Here is a 17,785-nt window from a genome sequence, read left to right as displayed (position 1 = left end):
AATAGTTTGAGCACCTTCTGAATTACCTGATGTACTCAGATTATATTTTCCCTGAACAAAAAAATACCCTGGTACAAGGGGATTGTACAAAATATGCATATAGATATTTCAAAGATTTCTGCCAAATGTAGGTTTCAAACTTTATTGCCTGCGTGCAGCTCAAGTTCAATGACTGTAGCATGTCCCCAGGAGCCACCCAAGTCATGTGGAAACTGGCTGACTAGAAACCTCTTGGCTAGATTTCCTGCACGTGTACTTTGTAATTTGTTTGGCACGTGAACATTGAGTGCAGACCTCTCTAGAAAGTTTTTCTTTTTTGATCAACATTTTCAATATTACTTCTCCAAAGAGGTAGTGCATGGCATGCACTATCTGGTTTAAATCTGGGGTGTGATCAAAGCCATGATTTAAGTCCCATATCTGCACAAAACACATCAGTAGAATTTGTGAACATTAAATGCTCTCTTTTTAAGGGTCTTTTTTTCCTCAGGGACTCCTTTGCTCAAATGACCCCAAATTTGGATACTTAGCTCACCCTTTGAAGTATAGCTAATTTCAAGGCAATCAGAATAAGCATGTGGATATTAGAACACTTGGAGTTAGCCTTTAAATGATGCTTCTCAACCTTAGCTCTGCTATAAGTTATTGACAAAAGTTATCCTCTCCAGCTGAAAACTGTTACTTATATTGGTGATGGTAAAATATTTCCTTGGCATGGGGAATAGAACTCTTCCATGAACTTGAATGAATTAACCTCAAGTTATAACACTTACAAGGAGTATTGCGACCATGTAGAATTAATTTTAACTATGTATACCTTTACTGGCTGACTTAAAATTGAAAGACACCTTTAAATATATTATATCTTGGTTTAAGAGCAGGCTGTTTTGTTAAATAGCTTCAGTATGGGGAAGCTCGCTTCGTTAGATGAATGTCTTTGAAAGCAGGGACCAAATGGCTCTGGGGATTGATAATTTGAATAGACTCTTGATTTATAATCTTCTGTTTCAGATTTAGCCCATGATGGTAGAGGAGTTGTTCAGTGGTCAGTTTCTTGTGATCCAGTGGGTTAAGGCATGTGTCTCGGAGAATGGGACCTGCGAGAATAGGATTTTATTCCAAGTTCTACCAAGCACCATGTGAACTTGAAGTAGCTACTTAAGCTGTGCACATCTTTTTCCCTTCTGCAAAATTGGAATAATTTCTACAGTGTGGAGGAATTGGGAATTAGCCATTTAAATGGTGTGGGAAGTCCTTTGTAAAACATGTTATCATCTGCTGATGAAAAGCACTATGGTATTTAAAATAAACTGTACTTGGCATTAAATAATATTTAATGAACTCACCTTCTCACCTGTAACTGATTGGGGGTTTTCAAATTTTCAGTGTGGATTGTATTTTAGCAAGTCATGGACTGCCTCGTAAACCATTCATGATTACAGAAAATGTCTCTGGCCACTACTGAAATTCTGTGCATGAAAAATATTTGCACTTCCACCTGTTGACAATTAGTGGTTAGTCTTTGAAAAATGCAGTCAGTCTACTTTTGCTCTCCATTTTATCTCCCACCCCTCAATATTCTTGGTTTCTCTAAGCTGACTGTAAGATGAGCCAGCACCAGCCTGCCGACTACCAGCAGCAGTCCATAGACTTCAGTTTGAGAACATCTGCTGTAGGTCATGGCTGAGATGTTGGTGGGGAAGTTTGTATTGCTGGTGTGCTTTCTGTTCTGCAGATTAACTCCAGTCACCAGGTTGGTCCATCTGGGATCTTTTCCAAGCAGTACATTTACACACCTTTATACCATACACCACTTTATTTTTAAAAAAAACTTTATAAAGTGTATTTTCTCAGTATACAACTTGTTCTATGAATATTTCCTAGGTGCTTTTAATCTAAAATGTAATGGTATATGAGTTATCTTCAATCAGACATATAAATGATGCCGTTTTTAAAATCTCAAACATTATACATTTGTTTTGCCAGGGGGTTTCCTTAACAGCTCAGAGAGCTGCTATTGTTGTGGGAGTGGAGCTGCCAGTCTATGATCTCACCAAGAAGCACATAATTATGTCTGGACTCATGGGAGACACTGTGTATACTCACTTCCTGTAAGTTTGAACAAGCATAAAAGTTAAGTTTAGAAAGATCTAGTTGTATGATTAAATCCCCTTTCAGAGGTTACACATTAATCTCTTAATGTTAGACTTTTCAGAGAATATAATTAGATCTCACATTTTTTTCTCACTATCAATTGAGATGTAAATATACTTCTAGTGTATTTAAATGTTTACTTGTAGTATTATTTCAAATGACATTTCATGCCATGGAAGGTAATAGTTTTTTGTGCTATTTATGTAATTTTTGACCTGTGTAGACATTTTTATGGTTCAAAATACCTAAATTAGGTGTGTATATAAAGGCTGAAACTAAAATGTGTTTACTACTTTATAAAATAAAGGGATGGATTTTTAAAGTGTGAAACGTCTTCCTGATTGTTACTCTGTGTGTGTGTGTGTATAACAAGTCTTAGCTTGATATATATTTTTGTCAGGTAAAACTAACTGAAAAAGTAGTTTATTGATAAAAATGCAAACACAACTTTAAAATGTCTATGCTATAGCTAAAATTTTCCATAAGGGAGGGAATGTTTCTGTATACTTCTAAGTTGGTGGTAGTAGGTCATATTTTTATAATGGTTTATCTTTCATTAGCTCAAGCTTCACCTGTGGATTAGCTGGAGCACTTGCATCAAATCCAGTTGATGTTGTGAGGACACGGATGATGAATCAGAGAAAATTTCGAGATGGAACACATTCAGGGTACAAGGGTACTTTGGATTGCTTATTACAAGTAAGTACAAAGTGTATAGCAACTAGTGGTAACTTTATACAATCTTGTGATATCAGACATGAATTAGAGGGTTTTCTGCATTGTAGGTAGACAGTGTTCTAGGTAGAATGTAGAATCTAGGTAGGTGTTCTAGAAAGCCACTTCTGTGGTGTAGGACTTGTAGAGAGAACTCTGGAAATAATACATTTTAACTTTTGAACTTGCTGTGCCATGTGCATCTTTTTCAAAAATTTGGACTCAAATCCTGCCCCATCTCTCCCACCTTCTGCTATGTAAAATCTGTTCAGTGTTGATGAAATGGAAAGAGGTCTGCTTGCAACATGGAGGAACATATATGCATTCATTCCTGCTGGTATTTAGGTCAGGTATACTAACAGGGAATTCTTCTGATGTGAGCACACTTTTTAAAAAGGTACTGAAAAACTTATGAAAATATTTATTGAAATATTGGGACAAGGAGAAAGGAGAATATTTCAAATCCCTGAGTATAGGGACCTACCAAGATTGACAGTTCTTTATAGCTTGCATTTGCAGTTGGGATGAAGAGAGGTGTAGTATCACCAGAAATCAATCAGTTAAAAAAAAAGATTTCTCACTTTTCAGTTCTTGCTTCTACTTCCTGCTTGAAGGCAGGAGACAGGAGAATTATAGCCAGAGCAGACAGGAAGTGGTTTGTTGTATCCTAGGTTCTGACTGGCTGTGCCAAAAACAATGACTTCCCCTAGAAGGAGTCAAGTTAGATTATTTGGAGGGAGTGAGCCAGGATTGTACTGACTGGGAGACGGGGCTCCAAAAGAGAAGTGGGTAGGAAACACACAGCAACTTTTTGAAAGGGTTATGGGAAACAAAGTTAAACATCCTGTTCCTGAGTATTTGTAAGTGTAATTGGAAGCTGCTTCCAAGGAGACAGTCACCCAAAGGCTCTTACCAGGACATAATGAACTCCATTCCTCTTTTAGGTGGAGGCATTTGTGTAGTACCTTTTTGCTGTTACCAGCTGCATCTTGCGTTAGTGGGTACTAAGCCCTGGTCTATGCTTAAGTTAGTTCGACGTAGCTTCACACCTCTGAGTGCCGTACCTATGCCAACCTAACTCCTGGTATAGATGTGGCTAGGCAGATAGAAGAAAGCTTCTGTAGACCTAGCTACTGTTGCATGGGGAGATAGAAGCAGTTTTTCTGTCACTGTAGATAATGTGTTGCTATAGAAATTTCTATGCTACAGGTGCTGTAGTAGTGCCCTGTAGACTATGGCTTAGACTGGCCGTTTCCCCCTGTGGTGGCTACTGTATTGTCTCAACCCACTTTTCAGCAGTGGTCATTAACCTGTTGATCACGATTGACTGGTCGATCCTGGAGCCTCTGCCAGTTGATCACCTGGCACCCCTCACTCCTGCACCCCAACCCCCCTGTCCCAGGCTCAGCCCAGAGTCCCCTCCCACACTCCAAATCCCTTGGCCCCAGCCTAGAGCCCGCCCCCCCTCCCCAGCCCAGTGAAAGTGAGTGAGGGTGGGGAAGAGCGAGCGATGGAGAGAGTGGGGAATGGAGTGGGCAGGGCAGGGCCTCGGGGAAGGGGTGGGATAGATCCTCAGTGGATCTTAAATTCAAAAAGTGATCTTGTGTGTAAAAAGATTGTAGACCACTGTCTTATAGGCTACTTGGGGAACATATCTAACACAGGGCCACCTGCTGGTGAAGGAGGGAAATGGTACCAGAAGAAGCTGCTAGGGCCAGTAGGAAAGACTGATTTTGGTGATTGGTGTCTAAAGGTGCTGAATGCTGTTTTGCTGTAAGTGGATTACGGGTCATTACCTCCTGCAAGGTCTCTTGGGGAGGCTGTCTTGGAAACTAACATGAATTAAATACAACCTGGCCATTTGTTTCAGTTGCAGGTTTTTAAGTAACTCCCACCTGTGCCTAAATCACTGTTCAACATATTCGTAATTGATCTGGAAAAAGGGGTAAACAGTGAGGTGGCAAAATTTGCAGATAATATAAAATTACTCAAGATAAGTCTAAAGCTGACTGAGAAGAGAATTACAAACAGATCTCACTAAATTCAGTGACTGGGAAACAAAATGGCAGAAATAATTCAATGTTGATAACTGCAAAGTAATACACACTGAAAAAAATAATCCCAATTGTGCGCACACAATGATGCACATTAAATTAGCTGTTAACCACTCAAGGAAGAGATCTTGGAGTCATCATGGATAGTTCCCTGAAAACACTGGCTTAATGTACAGCAGAGGTAAAAAAAGCTAACAATGTTAGGAACTTTTAAGAAAGATAAGACGACAGAAAATATCCAGGTTTCAGAGTAACAGCTGTGTTGGTCTGTATTCGCAAAAAGAAAAGGAGTACTTGTGGCACCTTAGAGACTAACCAATTTATTTGAGCATAAGCTTTCGTGAGCTACAGCTCACTTCATCGGATGCATACTGTGGAAAGTTTAGAAGATCTTATTATATACACACAACATGAAAAAATACCTCCTCCCACCCCACTCTCCTGCTGGTAATAGCTTATCTAAAGTGATCACTCTCCTTACAATGTGTATGATAATCAAGTTGGGCCGTTTCCAGCACAAATCCAGGTTTTTTCAATATCCAGAATGCCACTATATAAATGCATGGTGTGCCCACGCTGAATATTACATACAGCTCTGGTTGTTACTTCAAAAGAGATTCCTTTTGTCACACCTTTTCCAATTCTAATGTAATAAAAATAATTAGGAGTATGGAACAGCTTCCATACAAGGAGACATTAAAAAGACTGGGACTGTTCAGCTTAAAAGAGAGACAACTAAGGGGGATATGATAGAGGTCTAAAATCATGAATGATATGGGGAAAGTGAATAGGGAAGTGATTTACTCCTTCACATAATACAAAAACTAGGGGTCTTCCAATGAAATTCATGGGCAGCAGGATTAAAACAAATAAGTACTTCACACAATGCACAGTCAACCTGTGGAACTCATTGCCAGAGGATGTTGTGAAGGCTAAAAGTAAAACAGGTTCAAAAGAATTTGATAAGGTCACGGAGGGTAGGTCCATCAATGGCTATTAGCCGAAATGATCAGGGATGTAACCACATACGCTTGGTGTCCCTAAACCTGCAACTGCCAGAGCCTGGGACTGGACTACAGGCAGGATCATTTAAGATTGCCCTGTTGTCTTCATTCCCTCTGAAAAGAGTCTACCACTGGCCATAGTCAGGTTGCTGGGTTGTATGGGCCATTGGTCTGACCCAATATGGCTGTTTTTAGGGTCTGGTGTCTTGTCATTAAATGTTGCTTTGTGTTTTAAAATATGTTTGTAAAGGTTCATGCTAAAAAAACCCAACAGCTTTTTGTAGCCCAAATAGTAACAGGAAACATGGATATGTCTCTGCTGCAAATTAAGGGGCAAGTAGTGTTGGTATGCCTGCCTATGCTACAGCTTTAATTTAGTACTGGTAACAGTGGCAATGAAGACATGGTAGCATGGACCTTGGTTTGGGCTAGCTGCTGGAATACATACCTAGGATCCCCAGTTGGCTTGTGTTGGGATGGCTAGCACATGCTGTTACCCTCACTAGCTAAATCAAAGCCAGTGTGGGTATGCCTAGCCCTGCTACAATTATTCCTTAATTTGTGGTGTGGACATACCCTTTGTGTCACAGATTTCAGGTGTGGGTTTCCTAGTCTTCAGTCTTCACTGAAGAAGTTTAAACAGAGCAAGGTGTGGAATGGGGAATTAACTTGCTATTTGGGTTCACAATGCCGCATGGGAAGTTAAATCTCCCTCCAAAACTTTGCAATACAAGCTGTTTCAAAAATATACTAATCTTTCCCCATAATGCATAAAACCTAATATTGTTCTTTGTATGTAGTGGATGACTGGGAAGGGGAAATTGTGGGCCCAATGTAAATGAAAGATCCCTTTTTAAAATAACACTACATAAAATTATCTTTGAAAATGAAAATTATTTCTTCAAAAAGACTCTATTGCCTGTAGTCGCATATGACTGGCTCTGTTTGAGTCTTAATTAAAGTTATATGTTAAATGTTTCTTGTGAGAGCAGCTGAAACTTTTCAAACTTCAAAAATGTGGGGAAATATTTTCAAAAAACAATCGCAAACTTACCCTTTTTGACTAGGTCTGATTCTTAATATTATGTCTGATATTTCATGCTCCTTTACTGGACAAAAATAACCCCCTTACTGGGCTTAAATTTAGTTTTTAATACGTCTTTTCTAGTAAAGTTAAATTAGTTCTGTAATGTTGCTGTCAATGTGGATTATTTAATTAAATATATGCTCTATATTTAAATTAAATAATCCACATTGTTATGGTTAAAGTAAGATCTTAATTTACTTAGTCTGGTGTTGAAAACTCCTGCTGTCCTATTGCTGATTCCACAAGAATGTCACTGATCAGCAGGTTTAAATGCCAAACTTCCCCTGAAAGGTTTTATCAAGGTAGTCATGACTCTTGTCTTTGTCCAAAACTGGATGGGCAGTAATTCTGCAACATTCCCAGTCTGAGTTGCTATGAGACAAGAGACGATTACTGTGAATTGAACCAAATGTCTTCCTCCTGAGGTAGCACAGAGCACCTTGTAATTGCATTCATTATGTAAAGTATTAGCTGTTCTTTGGATATAATCTTTCAATGAAAGTTTTGTTTTACTCTTTTCTCATTCATATGCGTTTTTAAAATATTTATTTCAGACCTGGAGGTATGAAGGCTTTTTTGCTTTATATAAAGGATTCTGGCCAAACTGGTTGAGACTCGGTCCTTGGAATATTATCGTATCCTCTTCAGAAGTATTTGGAAATATTTATTAAACTTTTTTGTGAAGAGCAGTAGGCATTGAGTAGAGACAATTGACTAGTGAATTGTGCTTCATATAAAACATTTGGTGTAACTTGTCAGTATAAAAGTAAATTTATTTTCCATCTCTTTATAAATGGAGTACTATGGCACCTATTAATATTCCCTAAGATTTATATAAAGCTGAACCTCTAAATATAATCTTTTTCAAAACATTTTTTCCTTTAGCTCTCAATTTACCATTTGCATGTTTTTAGATTGCAGTTTAGTTGACATAATAGTGATCAGGTCAATTAGCAGTTTGGGTGGAGGAGGGTGGGTGGGTGGGTTTCTGTTTGAAACTATTTCCTGCATTAATAAAACTGTAGATGGTCACAAGATCTTTTCACACACCAATTTTTACCTTATTATACAACTTGTACAGTAGACCATTTGGCATATGTTTATACTTAAGTTCACTGTTTTGTGAGAAGATGAGGCACAGCTGTAATATTCCTTTCTCTCTTCCCACAAACAAGAATCTACACAGCTTCAGAGTTTCACCCACTAAGAAGATAGGAGTCAAAAAGGCTGTGGGTTCCTCTCCTATTTTGGCCTCTCTGACCTTTCCCCAATTCTAACTTTCATGTTTAAGGTGTTTGGGATAGAACTTGGGGAAGAATTAGGCTGCACTAGGAGGATCCTGTTGGTGAGAGTAACATGCACTGAAACAAGTTTTCCCATTAGCAGTTTGCTACAATATTGCCTAGAGTTCTCTGTGCCCTGGACTATAGGGAACATTAAAGCAACTGCTGGAGAGGAGTGACTTGTTTTGTGGTGGACTTGTGGTTGTGTTAGGAGGCATTTAACGGGAGACCAAAGTTCCGCAGGGCTGCAGTCAGTAGTTAAGTGAATGCAGTAGGAATTACGCATCACAAGTGTGTTAAATAAAAAATGCAAATATCTGCAATTGTTTTCCTTGACTAATTGCACAGTTCTTCTTGACATACGAACAGCTGAAGAAATTGGATTTCTGAAAGATGCAAGATTGTGTAATAAATCCAGTAGACTGTGCTGACATGGTATTTGAACTCAAGGCATCTTTTTAAAAATGCTCTTCAGTGTTTTCTCATCAGAGCATAGGACTTGCTGGCAAAAAGCAGGAGGACCATCAGAAGAACATTGTAAATCAAGACCATACATAAAATGATCTCAGAACTGTGGATGCTTAACTGATGTGCCAAATGCTATGCACCAATTATTGAAATGGAACCGAAAGTTGGCAATACTCCTCTATCAACTGTTTAAATGCTGTTGGACATAATGTATGGTACAACTCCAGAGGTTTTTCTGCTGAAATGTTTTACTTCTGGATGAAATCTTAATAGGAAAAGAGCTACATCTGTTTGTCCAGAGGTAAGTAGGTAATGGAAGAGCCTCACTCTTTTGTCCATACTGATGAAACTCGATGTATTAATGTGGTCATAAATAGTTGATTAAGCTTCTGAAATTTTTGATGTCTTGGAGTTCAAGTGCAGGACATTGAAAATTTTATTCCAAGTGACTCCAGGACTTTGTAAAAATACTTGTTAAATGAACTTCTGGATTCAGAGCACATTTCTGTTGCCGTCTGTCATTTAAATGTATATGTAACTTACGTTGAGAGCAATGACGCTTCAGTAACATGACTTCTTGTTGTTACCATTTTCCATGTTTGAGAAAGGTCTGGCATTTTTTAAGATACCTTATTCTTGGTCTTCAATAGAAGGGATTCTAACAGGTTTCATCAAGAAATTAATATCTATAGACTTCAAAAAAATGTAGTAAAAATAGAGCATTCACTCTCCCATCTGCCTCCTGTGAAAGAGGGACTTAATTTTTCAATACTTGTTCGAGTCTTATGAAGAGGAACTGCTTTAAGCAGTTAGTGGCCGTCACACATCACCTGAAAGATGCATGCCACACATTGAGGCAGTTGAACGACTGAAAGCTCAAGAAATGCAGATGCTTACATACAGAGAGCATACATCCAAAAGAGGCAATCTAATGTATTGCTACTTTCCTAAACAAGAATTAGAGAATTGTGCTCATCAGTGCTGATGCTTTCATTCAGCAAAATGAGTTCAGCTGAAGTTACAGTGTGAGTTGACTTCTTTGTAGGTTCTACTTTTCCTTTGACTTGTGCAGGAAAACTTTCTGCCATAAACTAAAGAAAATTAGTATCAGGGTTACTGTATGAATGCAGTTTATTCAGTTACAAAAGCATGGGAGCGAGTGAAGTGAATGCCTATTCTGGATCCATTGCGGCTTGCAGCATAGGATTATTAAGTGTACAGTTGTGGTCTATGGAGATTTCATCTTGAAACATTCATTACAATATCTGCATAGTCATACGTTGCACTTAAAGCAATTCATGTTCTAGTGTGGATTTCACTCTTAATATTTCAGTGTTTAAATGGTTGGTTTCAAGATGCACAAAGTAGGTATTTTTTTAAATGCACAAGGCACTTTTCTGAAAATACCAAGTGTTAAGGTAAAAGCATTACTTTTCAAAGTGTTCGAATGTTTTTAAGGTAAAAATTATGATGCATAGTTATGCTCGTTTGTGCTGTCTGTATTACTGCAATTAAACTTTTGTGTAGACATCTTTGTAAAATATTTTTTGTACAGAATGTAAAACAAAATTAAGGATATATCATTTAAGCTTTTTAGAACTTAAACACTTTTTAGAATGAATAAAATGTATTGTCGCTAAGTTGAGGTACATTTGCTTACAAATGGAACCTAGGGATGGTTCTGAGGCATTTGGTTAGTGTACTTAGAATAGTCAGTAAGAGAATATTCCGCTGGTACTGCAAACTGTATGTTGTAATTCATCATTTAGCTACATTAAAATAGAGTTCCTGTAACTAAAAATGTATATTTCAGTCAGTGTCAATAGGTTAATAAAAAGAAAAGGAGTACTTGTGGCACCTTAGAGACTAACCAATTTATTTGAGCATAAGCTTTCGTGAGCTGTAGCTTACGAAAGCTCATGCTCAAATAAATTGGTTAGTCTCTAAGGTGCCACAAGTACTCCTTTTCTTTTTGCGAATACAGGCTAACACGGCTGTTACTCTGAAATAGGTTAATAGTAACAAAAATCAGGTGGGAAGTCTGACAAGCTAATTCACTTCCAGTTTGACAGGCTTGCAATTGCAGACCCAAGGGCTCCATGATAGAAAGGTCAGACAGTCCTTTGCATGTTCGGTACCCCCCGCTGCTTAACACCAGAATCTTTGATCCCAATTGGAATGCCTTTGTTTGCAAAGGATTGCTGTGGGTAAAATGGACATCCTGACAGTAACTACAAGTGTTTAGAAGTCCTCACAGTTCTCACTGTCCCTCTTGTGCTGCCCTGATATGAGGGAAGAATTAGTGATTCCCAACCTTTTCCAAACCATGAGTCCATGTTACAACAGAAAAGTCTTGGGACCCCATTCCCATCTAACTATAAAGAAAAGGAACTGTGTTTGCAATTTCCTGGAGAGAAGCCATGCCACAGATACTTAAAACACTGGCCTACAATCCTAAATGGCATGAAGGCATCAAAATAGCCTTGCCCAGCAGTGCCAGGGCTCTTAAACAACTTTTCTTAAGGAAAAGTCTGGGGGGGAAGAAAGACATCTTAAGATAAGTTAAATGTTTGAAATTATAAGTTGTAATTGTACTTTCATCTACACATTAGTATTAATAGTATGAGCCTCTTGCAGAAATGTTCTATATTTTTCTGGTATGATTGAATTTTCATTGCTGCTTGATATGCAGAATAGGCAGGTTACCCCAATCCACTGTACCAAAAAGTTGAGTTTGTGGGTAATGTATATGCAAGTATATTGTCTCATTTGCAGTAATGGGCACCACCTGTCAAATGACATTACTAACCTTTCATGCTGCAACTTATCACATTGAAAGGGATATGCAAATATTCAGAAAATCACCAAAGCAATTATCTTTATTGTGCCAAAAATATTGACTTATAGAATTGCATCACTTTGTTTTCATATTAGATCATATCAGTGTGTTCTGAAATATTGAACGTATGTTTCATTCAGCCCAGTTTGTTACTGCTGCTCATAGATTTATTGTGCTAGTGAAGTTATTTATTCATATGGAATGTTACAGGGAAACGCAATGTTTTTATGCTTTGTGTTCACATGCCTTATCTGCATGGGAGGATGTCTTATTTCAGCATAATAAATACATTTGCGGGGAGAATGTAAGATGCTTTGGCCTTTGGGGATCTAAAATAAATTTTTAACTAAACTCACTCAACTTGGTTTTCCCATTTCGACAATGCTTATTGCCTAATTAACAATCAAGACTGTTTGTAATTCCTCTTCACCCCTGGATCTAAGTAAAACATTGTGTATTTAATTCTACCAACTTACTAATATCGTGAAAGTTTAACCATTTTTTGTCTGAGTTTTTAAAATGCCCTAACTTTGCTTGAAGTAGGGTGGTACTGCTGTACTGCCTGGGACGAAAGAAAGAAGGCAGGCATGTAGGGCCATATTTTTAAATGTACTTGGATGCCAATCTGCATATTTAGGCACCAAAATACCTTTAAAAAGATGGACTTTAGTATCCCCCTCCTCTGCTGGGAGACTCCAGTAGCTGAAGGAAAATGCCATCCTTCTGTCTCCTTCCTCCTGTATTTTGGAGATGCTGGAAGGACTACAAACTTGCTGCAGATTTTGAAGGGAGCAGAGACCTACCAATTAGGGTAGTAGAGAAAGGGGATGTGACCTAAGGATGGATGTCAGTTCGGAAGCAGTTCACTAAGAGCAGCCTATTCTTGGAAGACAGCCTATTCTTGAAGCTCTAGAACTGCCCTGAGTTGGCATTTCTTCAGTAGGGGGAAGAAAGGAACGTCCTGTGCTAAGGCAGTGGTTTTCAAACTGCAGGTCGTGACCCAGTACTGGGTTGAGGAATGTAAGGCACTGGGTTGCAATGGCTCCGGTCAGCACCACCAACTGTCTTGTTAAAAGTCCCGTCGGCGGTGCTACCCGACTAAGGCAGGCTAATCCCTACCTGTTTTGACACTGCTGTACTCCAGAAGTGGCCAGCAGCAGGTCTGGCTCCTAGGTGGGGCGGCCACAGGCCTCAGCACGCTGCCCCAGCCCTGAGCACTGGCTCCGCACTCACATTGGCCTCACTCCCAGCCAATGGGAGCTTGGGGGGGTGGGTGGTGGTGGTGCCTGTAGGTAAGAGCTGTGTGGAGCTGCTTGCATGCCTCCGCCTTGGAGCCGGACCTGCTGCTGGCTGCTTCTGGTGCACAATGTGGTGCATGGTGCCAGGACAGACAGGAAGCCTGCCTTAGCACCCCTGCTGAGCCGCTGACCGGGAGCCACCCGAGGTAATCCCACACCCCAACACTGTGCCTCACTCCCTTGCCCCAGCCCTGAGCCCCCCCAAACCTGGAGCCCTTTTTGGCACCCCAAATCCCTAGCCCTACCACAGAGCTTGCACCCCCAGCACAGACACCCTCCTGCATCCAGCCCAGAGCCCTCTCCCACACCTTGAGCCCTGCACCCCAACCCTCTGCCCCAGCCCTGAGCCCTTCCCATGCTCCAAAACCCTCATCCTCAGCAATGTTGGGTCACAGGCATCAACAATTTTCTTCAACTGGGTTGCCAGAAAAAGTTTGAAAAACACTGCCCTAATGCCAGTTATTTGGGATATTTATAATTTGGGCTATCAGAGAGAAAGTTGGAGCAGGTGGGCACAACCAAAGTTAGGGACTAGTGGCAACTTGCATTGTGCTTGTGAGGGACTCAGGCTGTAATAAAATACTTCAGCCAGCATCTGTCTGAAATAGTACCTTTAAGCACCTAGAGGTCAGGCACAATCAGACCATGTTTTGTAGCAATGTTGATTCTACCATGAATTTTTCACCTCCACACAGCTGTGGCTTACAGTGGAGTGTAAAATGTGGCAATTTTTGGACCATTTTTGAAGATGAGGGATTTTTGCCACACTCCTTGGGCACTGTCCAAGCAACCCGCCCCAGAACCTCATTTCCATTGTATATTCCAAAGAAATATCTCCTTCAGACAGCCTACACTTCTGGTTCCTGTCACTCCCTGGCTGCAAACTAAACTTGAGCTATCATTCCCTGAACCTTTGCTGCTTGGTTCCATAGAACAGTGTAGGAGGAAGTATGCACTGTAATCAGACTAACCTCATCTTGTAGGGAAAGCTAGAGAGCAAGATGCAGGACAGGAAGGGCAAAACAATATAGCGTGCCTAGCTGCAGCAAATGGTGAATGCCATAGCAAAAATGCCAAATTTGTGTATTAGAAAAGTCCAACTCTAACTGTGGAATCAGAGTGCAGAGCCTTTTAAGGTCGATAATATAGTTTGACCTCATTTGTTTGCAAGTTCTTTCCAGGCTCTGGCAGGCACCACTGCATCAGTTTGTACTGTGGTTACATTTTCAAGGTTATCTCTGTACTTACAAAGGCTAGAAACATTTCTTTTTTGAGAGAGAACTCAGAGTACAACTCCATATCAAGGACTCAATTCTGCAGCATATTCCATAATAGAAGTAGATAAAGCCTGAGTATAGTGTGATTTATTACAAATAATTAGTATAAAGAAAGCCTTTTGAGTTTTCAATCTGGATTAAACATGATCACAGCACCAGAACACAAACAATTTAGGAATGTTTAGATACTTAATCATTTTGATATATATTACTTAAAGTATAATTTGTTTACTAAAACAGTACTAAACATGCCTTTTGATATCAAGATCTTACATTTATAGTTAGCTGTAGTTATAATTGCCATTAAACTGAAGTGTTACATAGCTTTTTGTACTGATTGTAGTAGTCTGTGCAGGTGTAACCTTCGGGTGGGCTAGCATTCACTTTATAGCCCTTCTCCAGTGTCTTTTAAAAAAAACCCCAACTTCCACAGAAAATAGCTGGAGACCTAAAGTTCAGTCTCTAAGGATTTTCAGCAGGAATTGCACTGGGTCAGCCTCCCCACATTCAAGTTCCAAAAGGAACTAAAGAAATGAATTTCATTAAATAACTTTATAAAATCTTCTGATAAAGAAGCAAATCTAATGTTTACAGAATGACATGGCTGTTTTATAATCCACAGCCATTACCTTCAGTTATACAGAAACATAAATAAAGAAAACAAATTAAGATCTGAAAAGTTCACTCCCCCTAGAAACACAGTGAGAAGAAAGAGTTCCCAAAAGCTTAGGTTTTGTTCACCTAAATCTCAGTCTTTGATCATCAAATCTATAGTCTGTTGAGTCTAAAATAACATCTTCCTTCCACTTGCTTGTAGGAATCTTCAGTTGGAATCCATGCAGACACTTCCTCTGCTGAAATCACTACTAGCCAGTTAGCTAACTGATTAAATCTATACACTTAACTGAGTGATTGGTTAAAGAAAACTCTGCTGCAAAATACTTCAGAGTTAGGGACAACAGTCTGCTTTCTGCTTCTGGGCTCAGCTCCTCACTAGCTGCCCAGACTGCTTGCCTTTATGGAGTCTGACCCCAGCAACAGGGAACCTACTGCAGCAGACCCAAAACTACCACACCCAGTTCCAGTAGCTTCTGGATGTGGAGTGATTAATCTACCTATGAGGATCCTCTACACATAGCCCTGGTCTACACTAGAAGTTTAGGTCGAATTGAGCAGCGTTAAATGGATGTAAACATGCACCCGTCCACACGATGAAGCCCTTTTTTTGACTTAAAGGGCCCTTAAAATTGATTTCCTTACTCCACCCCTGACAAGTGGATTAGCGCTTAAATTGGCCTTGCCGGGTCGAATTTGGGGTACTGTGGACACAATTCGACTGTATTGGCTTCTGGGAGCTATCCCAGAGTGCTCTATTGTGACCGCTCTGGACAGCACTCTCAACTCAGGTGCACTGGCCAGGTAGACAGAAAAAGGCCCGCAAACTTTTGAATTTCAATTTCCTGTTTGCATGGTCACCTGCAGCTTGCCACGTTGGCCAGAGCTCATCAGCAGAGGTGACCATGATGGAGTCCCAGAATTGCAAAAGAGCTCCAGCATGGACCGAATGGGAGGTACGGGATCTGATTGCTGTATGGGGAGAGGAATCCGTGCTATCAGAACTCCATTCCAGTTTTCGAAATGCCAAAACATTTGTCAAAATCTCCCAGGGCATGAAGACAGAGGCCATAACAGGGACCTGAAGCAATGCTGCGTGAAACTTAAGGAGCTGAGGCAGGCCTACCAGAAAACCGAGAGGCAAATGGCTGCTCCGGGTCAGAGCCCCAAACATGCCGCTTCTATGATGAGCTGCATGCCATTTTAGGGGGGTCAGCCACCACTACCCCAGCTGTGTTGATTGACTCCTTCAATGGAGATGGAGGCAACACAGAAGCAGGTTTTGGGGATGAGGAAGATGATGATGATGATGATGATGAAGTTGTACATAGCTTACAGCAAGCAAGCGGAGAAACCGGTTTTCGCGACAGCCAGGAACTGTTTCTCACCCTGGACCTGGAGCCAATATCCCCCAAACCCACCCAAGGCTGCCTCCTGTACCCGCCAGGCAGAGAAGGGACCTCTGGTGAGTGTACCTTTTAAAATACTATACATGGTTTAAAAGCAAGCATGGTTAATGATTAATTTGCCCTGGCATTTGCGGCTCTCCTGGATGTACTCCCAAAGCCTTTGCAAAAGGTTTCTGGGGAGGGCAGCCTTATTTCGTCTACCATGGTAGGACACTTTACCACTCCAGGCCAGTAGCACATACTCGGGAATCATTGTAGAACAGGGCATTGCAGTGTATGTTTGCTGGCATTCAAACAACATCCGTTCTTTATCTCTCTGTGTTATCCTCAGAGTGATATCATTCATGGTCACCTGGCTGAAATAGGGTGCTTTTCTTGAGGGGACATTCAGAGGTGCCCATTCCTGCTGGGCTGTTTGCCTATGGCTGAACAGAAATGTTCCCCGCTGTTAGCCACGGGGAGGGGTGAGTGGCTAGCCAAGTGGTGGGGGGAGGCAAAATGCGACCTTGGAATGAAAACACATGTGCTGTGTATGTAATGCTAATAGCAAGATTTACTGTGAAAGCGTGTAGCCATTGTTCTAGAAAATGTCTTTTAAAATATCACTGTCCCCTTTTTTTCTCCACCAGCTGCACGTGTTTCAAGGATCACAGGATCTTCTCCTTCCCAGAGGCTAGTGAAGATTAGAAGGCGAAAAAAACGCACTCGTGATGAAATGTTCTCTGAGCTCCTGCTGTCCTCCCACACTGACAGAGCACAGACGACTGCGTGGAGGCAGACAATGACAGACTGCAGGAAAGCACAAAATGACCGGGAGGAGAGGTGGCGGGCTGAAGAGAGGGTTGAAGCTGAAAGGTGGCAGCAGCGTGATGAGAGGAGGCAGGATTCAATGCTGAGATTGCTAGAGGATCAAACCAATATGCTCCAGCGTATGGCTGAGTTGCAGGAAAGGCAGCAGGAGCACAGACCACCGCTACAGCCCTTGTGTAACCAACCGCCCTCCTCCCCAAGTACCATAGCCTCCTCACCCAGACGTCCAAGAATGCGGTGGGGGGCCTCCAGCCACTCCACCCCAAAGGACTCCCCAAGCAACAGAAGGCTGGCATTCAATAAGTTTTTTAAAGTTGTAAACTTTTAAAGTGCTGTGTGGCCTTGTCCTTCCCTCCTCCACCACCCCTCCTGGTGCTTCTCTCCTCCACTACCCATCCTGGGCTACCTTGGTAGTTATCCCCCTATTTGTGCGATGAATAAATAGAGAATGCATGAATGTGAAGCAACAATGACTTTATTGCCTCTGCAAGCGGTGATCGAAGGGAGGAGGTGAGGGTGATTAGCTTACAGGGAAGTAGAGTGAACCAAGGGGTGGGGGGTTTCATCAAGGAGATACAAACAGAACTTTCACGTCGTAGCCTGGCCAGTCATGAAACTGGTTTTCAAAGCATCTCTGATGCACACTGTGCCCTCCTGTGCTCTTGTAACTGCCCTGGTGTCTGGCTGTGCGAAACCAGCAGCCAGGCGATTTGCCTCAACCTCCCACCCTGCCATAAACATCTCCCCCTTACTCTCACAGATATTGTGGAGCG

The 17,785-nt window shown here is 41.0% G+C and overlaps 2 protein-coding genes across 2 annotated transcripts in view; both read left to right on the top strand.

Annotated features, from left to right (window-relative positions):
• SLC25A30 (solute carrier family 25 member 30) overlaps positions 1–9,911 on the top strand; it is a 21,552-nt gene extending 11,641 nt beyond the window's left edge. Inside the window, exons 7-10 of the mRNA XM_073344736.2 lie at positions 1,987–2,111; positions 2,715–2,853; positions 7,568–7,648; positions 8,645–9,911. Of these exons, the coding sequence (XP_073200837.1) occupies positions 1,987–2,111; positions 2,715–2,853; positions 7,568–7,648; positions 8,645–8,686 (387 nt within the window). The 3' untranslated portion in view covers positions 8,687–9,911. The remainder of the gene's footprint in view (positions 1–1,986; positions 2,112–2,714; positions 2,854–7,567; positions 7,649–8,644) is intronic.
• Positions 9,606–17,785, top strand: LOC140911267 (uncharacterized). The gene is made up of 3 exons (XM_073344378.2): positions 9,606–9,687; positions 15,902–16,258; positions 16,832–17,785. Exons 1-3 carry the CDS (start codon positions 9,606–9,608, stop codon positions 17,338–17,340), a joined length of 948 nt encoding a protein of 315 aa, XP_073200479.1. The 3' UTR covers positions 17,341–17,785.

Source organism: Lepidochelys kempii, chromosome 1 (assembly GCF_965140285.1).
Source record: "Lepidochelys kempii isolate rLepKem1 chromosome 1, rLepKem1.hap1, whole genome shotgun sequence".
In the NCBI taxonomy this organism is placed as follows: Eukaryota; Metazoa; Chordata; order Testudines; family Cheloniidae; genus Lepidochelys; species Lepidochelys kempii.
This window is presented reverse-complemented; position numbering and strand designations above follow the sequence as displayed.